This window comes from Myotis davidii, unplaced genomic scaffold (genome assembly GCF_000327345.1).
Source record: "Myotis davidii unplaced genomic scaffold, ASM32734v1 scaffold376, whole genome shotgun sequence".
Taxonomy (NCBI): Eukaryota; Metazoa; Chordata; class Mammalia; order Chiroptera; family Vespertilionidae; genus Myotis; species Myotis davidii.
This window is the reverse complement of record NW_006288121.1, coordinates 3,313,563-3,322,298: the sequence shown is the minus strand read 5'-3', so window position 1 is coordinate 3,322,298 and position 8,736 is coordinate 3,313,563. Positions and strand designations below refer to the sequence as shown.

General features: G+C 38.2%; 1 protein-coding gene across 3 annotated transcripts in view; it reads right to left on the bottom strand.

Annotated features, from left to right (window-relative positions):
- Positions 1–8,736, bottom strand: part of MLLT10 (myeloid/lymphoid or mixed-lineage leukemia; translocated to, 10) — a 239,114-nt gene that overhangs the window by 173,512 nt on the left and 56,866 nt on the right. For all 3 annotated transcript variants that reach the window (XM_006759926.2, XM_015561466.1, XM_015561467.1), the window contains exons 3-4: positions 6,931–6,985; positions 581–690 (exon numbers count right to left, since the gene is read on the bottom strand). In XM_006759926.2, coding sequence (XP_006759989.1) covers positions 581–690; positions 6,931–6,985 — 165 coding nt within the window. The remainder of the gene's footprint in view (positions 1–580; positions 691–6,930; positions 6,986–8,736) is intronic.

Genomic DNA, 8,736 nt, shown 5'->3' with positions numbered 1-8,736 from the left:
GACAAAGGGCAAGGCCGTAAAACTATGGACCTGATATTTGTTTCAAGCCAAAGCCCCCTCTGTAGCTCTCCCTGAGCGCATAAAAAGCCTGCTCCTCTCCACCCCCCAATTCATTGCTGGCTCTTTCTTGAGTCAGTCCACCTGCACCCATGTCACATGAATAAATACCATTTTTAAAAAAAATACATTTTATTGATTTTTTACAGAGAGGAAGGGAGAGGGGTAGAGAGTTAGAAACATCGATGAGAGAGAAACATCAATCAGCTGCCTCCAGCACACCCCCTACTGGGGATGTGCCCACAACCAAGGTATATGCCCTTGACCGGAATCAAACCCGGGACACTTCAGTCCGCAGGCCAACGCTTTATCCACTGAGCCATACCGGACAGGGCTAATAATTGTAGTTTATCAGAGTAATTATACTTTGTCCAAATCTCTCTGGAATTTAATGAAGACCTATACTTTAAATTTTCTAATGTAGGCCTATAATAAAACAAAATTTTAAAAAATTCCTTTATACTTCCCAGCTTCATAACAAAAAAATTTTATGCAAACATCAATAGAATAATATCTACTGTACCTTATTATAACGATCATGTGGAACAGACTGTAAAACAATTGGTTCCATTGTAGAAACATTGGCAAATTGTACCTCTGGAATATACAGGGCACAAACCACATGAGCCCAACCTAAAATAAATAAATAAAAATAACATCATTTTCCAGTTTTCAATGAAGCTTTTTCAAAGATACATAAAATCAGTGATTTTCTAAAGAGAACCATTAAGTGCTTACTTAAGCAAATATACAACAAAATAAATTCTCATTATTGACTGAATAGTCAAAACACTACTAATAAAGCACTCTTAATCATTCCTCTAGTTATATGCACAGTAACACAAATAAGGGAAACATTTTAAAATTCAGATTCTGGCACTGACTGACTTCTTATAAATGATTCAGATCAACACTACTTATGAGAACCACTGTAAAAATAAGAATTTTTATAGCTGAATATCTAAAATAAAAAATTTAATACTTTAATCTTGAATGACAACATTAAACTGTTTAAACAGATCACCAACCAAACAGAAAAAGTATATGAACAGACCACAAAAGAGAACAAATTGCTCTTTAAAATATGAAAAGATGGTCAGATTCGCTTATAAAAACAGAGAAATGTAAAAATACCTTCTCAGAGACACCAATTTCCACCTATTGTGTTACCAAGAGTATAGAAAACAGCTTTTATGGTTTACTAGAGGCCCGGTGCACAAAAATTTGTGCACTCGGAGGGGGGAAGGGGGGCGCTCAGCTCTACCTATGCCCTCTTGCAGTCTGGGACCCCTCGGAGGATGTCCACCTGCTGGCTTAGGCCCACTCTCTGGGGGATCGGGCCCAAGCTGGCAGTCAGACATCCCTCTGGCAGCCCGGGAACCCTCGGGGGATGTCCACTTACCAGCAGGGAGCAGATCTAAGATGTAGTCGGACATCCTTAGTGCTGCTGAGGAGGCAGGAGAGGCTCCCACCACCACTGCTGTGCTGGCAGCCATCAGCCTGGCTTGTGGCTGAGCAGAGCTGCACCTGTGGGAGCGCAGTGAGAGGGGGGGGTCCCCACTGGGGTGCCTGGCCAGTCTGGATGAGGGGCTGAGGGCCCAGCAACGGAAGCTCCCAGCCTTTTTTTCTTTTATTTTTTTATTCTGGGATTTATTTACCTTTTGTAATTGAAACTTTGTAGCCTTGAGTGGAGCTCAGAGCAGGCCAGTGCGGGCGGGAAGTTTGGCTTCCTCCATCACTGGAGCAACCAAGCCTCCTGCTCGCTCCGCCTGGCCAGTCTGGATGAGGGGCTGAGGGCCCAGCAACGGAAGCTCCCAGCCTTTTTTTCTTTTATTTTTTTATTCTGGGATTTATTTACCTTTTGTAATTGAAACTTTGTAGCCTTGAGTGGAGCTCAGAGCAGGCCAGTGCGGGCGGGAAGTTTGGCTTCCTCCATCACTGGAGCAACCAAGCCTCCTGCTCGCTCCAGCTCTGTGGCTGCCGGCCGCCATCTTAGTTGGGTTAATTGCATATAGTCACTCTGATTGACTGGTGGACGTAGCTTAAGGCATAGCAAAGGTACGGTCAATTTGCATGTTTGTCTTTTATTAGTGTAGATTGTTGCTGGGAATATAATTTGGTACAAACACCACGGCAATAATTTGGAATTATCTACCAAAATTAATTGTAAAATCCCTTTGACCCTACAGTTTCACTTCTGGGAATTAATAATCTTACAGATGTACTTGCATATAAGCAAAATGACATATATAAAAACATCTCTAAAAATAAAAGTGTAATATGCTAATTAGACCGGACAACCTTCCTGATAAAGCCAGAGCTGCGAGGGAGGCCAGGGTCCCGGGCACCAGGGGGAAACCAGTGCCGACAGCATTGGGAAGGAAGGCCTACTCTTGCACGAATTTTGTGCATCGGGCCTCTAGTTACTAAAAGCAGATTAGAAAGTCCATCAGTTGGTGACTAATTATATAACAGGGTAAAAAAAAAAAAAAGACAGCTCTATACTGATAATAGAGATAAAATGTTCTGTGAAAATAATTAGGATGCAAGAGTATGTATAATATTCATACAGAATAAAAATTGGAGTCTTGGCCAGTGTGGTTCAGTTGGTTGAGTGTCATTCCCATGCACTGAAAGGTCACCTGTTCAATTCACAGTCAGGGCACACACTCAGGTTGCAGGTTGACCCCTGTTGGGGTACATAAGGAGGCAACATTTCTCTCCCTCTACCTCTCTCTCCAAAATCAATTTTTTTTTAAACTGGAGGAAATATGTGACTATTCATATTTATCTGCATATGCCAAAAGACCTAGAAGGATATGCCATAAAAAAGTAGTAACAGCAATTGTCTTGGTGGTAGGAAAGTTGTTGGTTGAGGAACTAGGCAAATGGTGAACAGGAGTAAGAGAGACTGTTATTAATACTTTTTTAAATTTTGGAAAATGTGACAATATAATATAGTTTAAACAATAAATTAAGATATGTAAATATATGTATTGCCAAAAACATTGTATTTTTCCCTTTTCATTACTAAGACCATTACTGTATTCTTTGCCAAAAATACTTTAATCTATTCAATAAATGGTGTTAGAAATATTAAACAGATATGTGCAAAACAATGAAACTAGACCACCCTCTTACACCATACACAAGAATAAACTCAAATGTATTAAAGACTTAAATGTTAGACTCAAAACCATAAAAATCCTAGAAGAAACATAAGCAGTAAAATCTCAGACATTTCTCATAGCAATTTTTTTTCTACTATATCTCCTCAGGCAAGGGAAACAAAACAAAACAAATAAACAAATGGACTACATCAAATTAAAAAGCTTTTGCTCAGAAAAGGACACCTTCAACAAAATGAAAAGACAACCACTCAATGGGAGAACATAATTGCTGATACATCTGATAAGGGGTTAATACCCAAAATTTATAGAGAACTTACAAAACTCAACACCAAAAAACAAACAATCCAATTAAAAAATGGGCAAAGGATCAGAATAGACATGATATAGGACCTAACTAGACTCAACAGACCTCAAAAGGGGTTAATATCCAAAACTTTTAAAGAAGTTATAAAACTCAACACCAAAAAACAATCCAATTTAAAAATGGGCAAAGTTCCAAAGAGGACATACAGAAGGCCAATGGACTTATAAAAGATGTTAAATGTCATTCACTAATCATCAGAGAAATACAAATTAAAACTGCAATGAGATATCACCTCACACCTAGCAGAATGGTTATTTTATCAGTAATCAACAAACAAGTGTTGGGGAGAATATGCAGAAAAGGGAAGCCTCATGCACTATTGGTAGGAATGCAGATTGGTGTAGCAACTATGGAAAATGGTATGAGGTTACATCAAAAATTTAAATATAAAACTGCTTTATGGCCGAAACCGGTATGGCTCAGTGGATAGAGAGTCGGCCTGCGGACTGAAAGGTCCCAGGTTCGGTTCTGGTCAAGGGCATGTACCTGGGTTGTGCGCACTTCCCCAGTGGGGGATGTGCAGGAGGCGGCTGATCAATGTTTCTCTCTCATCAATGTTTCTAACTCTCTATCTCTATCTCTCTCCTTTCCTCTCTGTGAAGAGTCAATAAAATATATTTTTTAAAAAAATAAAAATAAAAAAATAAAACTGCTTTATGGCCTAGTGATTCCACTTCTGGAAATATATATCCAGAGAAACCCAAAACACTGATTTGAAAGAATATATGCAACCCTACGTTCATTGCAGAGTTACTTACAATAGCCAAGATTTGAAAGCAATCCAAGTGCCCATCAATACATGAATGGATAAAAAAGCTATGGTACATTTACACAATGGAATACTACTCAGCCATAAAAAATAAGGAAATTTTACCCTTTTTGACAGCATAGATGGACCTGGAGAATATTATACTAAGTGAAATAAGCCAATAAGAGAAAGACACAGACCATATGATTTCACTTATGTGGAATCTAATGAACAAAATGAACTAACTAGCAAAATAGAGACAGACTCAAAGTCAGTAGACTGACAGCTGTGAGAGATGCAAGGAGAGAAGGAATTGAGGGGGAAAGAGAAAGAACTCATGGACAGGACAACAGCATGGTGATTGCCAGGGAGAGGGAAGTGGGGTGAGGTGGAGGGTATAAGAGGTATATATGGTGATCAATGGAGACTTGACTTAGGGTGGTGAACAAACAATATAGTGCATAGACAATGTGTTGTAGAATTGTACACCTAAAACCTGTTTTTGTTAATCAATGTCACCCAAATAAATTCAATAGAAAGACAAAAAATACTTTAGAGTTGGCTACCCAAAATGTAAATGTATACTAACAGAAATTAGGGTGTCCCAAAATTCACACAAGAAGTAATTTTGATAGAAAACACAGGTTTATAATTAAAAGTTGTAAATTTTTTATTGATTCAGAAAGTATAGAGTATAGGGTTATGTATGGAATAGCATATCGGATAAATGGCCTCCATGGCTTTGCTGGCACATATGCACTCTTTGGTTGAAATTTTCCATAACCGTTTTGCATAAATGTGGCTGAATTTCATTGATCACCAAAACAGGAAATTACACGACCAGGAAATGACTCATGCAGTAATTAAATTGTTTCTCTGGCTGAAATTGTTGCATTTGGGGTTCAGAAAATCCACGAGTTGAGAAACAAATGCATCCACAACGTGTCACTGTTTGGTGCAGATTTTGGGCTGGAGGCATCATCGGACCATTCTTCCTCGAAAATGCGGCTGCTCAGGCAATCACAGTTAATGGTGCTTGCTATTGAGACATGATAATTCAGTTTTTTGTGCCTAAATTGCAAGATATGGATGTGGACAACATGTGGTTTCAACAAGACGGTGCCACATGCCATACAGCCTGAGAAACAATTCAATTACTGCATGAGTCATTTCCTGGTCGTGTAATTTCCCATTTTGGTGATCAGAATTGGCCGCCCAGATCATGCGATTTAACGCCCTTGGACTTTGTCCTTTAGGGATTTTTGAAGTCTAAGGTTTATGCCAACAACCCCACAACCACCCACGCCTGGAAGGAGGAAATCGAGCGCTGTATCAACGAAAGTCAGCCACATTTATGCAAAACCGTCATGGAAAATTTCAACAAAAGAGTGCATATGTGCCAGCAAAGCCGTGGAGGCTATTTACCCGATATGCTATTCCATACATAACTCTATACTGTATACTTTATGAATCAATAAAAAATTCAAATTTTTAATTATAAACCTGTGTTTTCTATCAAAATTACTTCTTGCGTGAATTTTGGGACACCATTTACCTCTACTTTTTAAAAACTCATCTTTATTATTGAAAGTCCCACCGCCCCCCTTCCCGCCAGGCCTTCATCACACTATTGTCTATGTCCATGGATTATGCATATATGAATATAAATTCTTTGGTTGATCTTTTCCCACCCACCTTCCCTCTGAGATTCAATAATCTGTTCCATGTTTCTATGTCTCTGGATCTATTTTGTTCATCAGTTTATTTTATTCATTAGATTCCACATATGAGTGAAATCATGTGATACTTGTCTTTCTGTAACTGGTTTATCTACTTAACGTAATACTCTCCAGTCCCTCCATACCATCTCAAAAGGTAAGAGATCCTTCTTTTTTATTGCTGCATAATATTTGGTGGTATAAATGTACCATAGCTTTTTTTATCCACTCACCCACTAACGGGCACTTGGGCTGTTTCCAGACCTTAGCTACAGAAAGAATGTATCTCTACTTTTTAAATTTCTTCATGAGTTACTTGACTTTCACAGTCTGCTACAGTTTAATAAATTTGTGGTAATGAGCTATAAGGAAATATAGATTTCTCTGAGAGAGATAACTAAAATCAGAAATGAAAATGAGAAATATGAAAGGTTCCTCAGAAAAGCACAACAAAATTTAGAAATCAGCAAAAAGGCCCTCAAGTCTGTTAAAATTAACATTCAATAAAAACATCTGTCCTGCAATACACAAAAGGGGGGGGGTGTCTAAAACAACAGATTTTAAGTCTAGCCGAGAGAGAGAGAGAGAGAGAGAGAGAGAGAGAGAGAGAGAAAAGCTTATTTTTTTTTCAAAAATAATTTCTATAAGGAACTGTATCCATTAAAAAATCAAGATTTTAATTAAAAGTATGTGGACTGTTCTGCATTAAGAAAAAACAATGCTTAATTGCATCCACAAAATAGAAAAACTTTTTCAATAAAAAATAATTCATAAATTATATCCACTGCTATAAAAATATTTGAGTGGTAAACAGTATTCAATTTTATATAACAATATCAACTACCAAATACCTTAAAATACTTTCCCAATCCAGTTTTCAATAAAAATTTTTTCAAAAATCTCTGCACTTACCCCCATTATCTGTTCTTTTTAAAGCTCCATCCTTATGAGGACACAGTTCACATCTCTATTTAAAAAAAAAGAAAGAAAAGAAACAAAGATATTTTTCAGATTACAAAAGTATAACATCTTCCTTGTAACTTCAAAACTATTAAAAAAGTAGGAGCAACATTTGTACTAGTTGCCACCAAGAATGGCATTTCAGAAAATTCCTCACAAGGTAATTCTTGATATGAGATCTTTTTCAGAGCACCAGATAACTTTTACAAAGTAAATTATTGCTTAACTTTTAAATTCCTGCCAAGATTTTTTTGTGTTAAATTAATAAAAACAAAAAGATCATCTCAACATAGGACTGGGGCACATTTGCTTCGAGCTCTTTACTTTCTACTACCTACGATTAGCTAAGCTTAGTCTACTCAGTTAGGTCTGGTTTGCTCTAAAATAAAGAGCCAAACTCAAAAATTTAGAATTGTGATTTAGGTGGCAAGGCATGGTCTCACATATGCTCTAATTATTTTAGTTATTATTATTCACACACAATGGTACTCGGAAGTTATCGTGAATCCCACCGCCTACCACTCCCCAATTTAAAATCAGAAATAAACAGAGCCACTACTAACATTTCTTTTCACTATTGACAAAAGGACAAATATAATTATAAAATTAATAAACAGAGTAAGTTCTTTTTTTAAGATTTTTTAATCGATTTTTAGAGAGAGAGAGAGAGAGAGAGGGGGAGGAATGGAGAGGGAGAGAGAGAAATATCAACGGGAGAGCAAAACATCAATAGGCATGCCCCCCTACCGGGGATCAAGCCCAAAATCCAGGCATGCACCCTGACAGGGAATCTAATGGCAACCTTTGAGTGTACGGGACTACTAAGCACAACCAACTAAGCCACACCAGCCAGAGTAAGTTTAATGGCATTGTCTTACTCAGGGTTCCTCAAACTACGGCCCGGCCCGCAGGCCACATGCAATACAAATATTGTAGTGTTCCCATTTTGTTTTTTTACTTCAAAATAAGATATGTGCGGTGTGCATAGGAATTTGTTTATAGTTTTTTTTTAAACTATTGTCCGGCCCTCCAACGGTCTGAGGGACAGTGAACTGGCCCCCTGTTTAAAAAGTTTGAGGACCCCTGCTCTTACTATAAAGAATATGTTCCTGGAGGTCACACTTGAGTACCCCATCATGCTCCCCAACTTGCAGCATATAATATAGTAACATAAATAAATTACAAAGAAAAATAACAGGATATTAAGTATACAAAACATAAGCCCACTTGATGCTATTATTTCTTGTCATCCAGTATTTCACTTTCCTGATTTTCCTCTTACCATTTTGGCAGTACTTCTCTGATCATCTTATCCAACCTTTAAATGCAGAAGTTCCTTAGCACCTGACTTAAGATGTCTTCTCATTTCATGTTAAACACTCGGCAATTTCATTCATTTTCCATACATCTATCACCAATTAAATTATTAGGATATGCCAGTGACACAAATTTTACCTATTCATTTGTCCTTGGATACGTATGTAAAACTTTCTATAGGAGAACCAAGATGGCGGCATAGGTTAACGCCGGAGTTTGCTGCCTCGAACAACCACTTCAAAAGTGAAACTAAAAGACCGAACGGACATCACCCAGACCCACAGGAACGCTGGCTGAGTGGAAGTCCTACAACTAGGAGGAAAGAGTAACGCATACGGACACTCAGAGGAGGCGCAGTGCTGAAGTCAAATTCTGAGGTGCGGAGTGCGCGGAGCGGGCTGGCGGCGGAGGGCGCGGTTGGCGTTTTCAATCGGGAGGGAG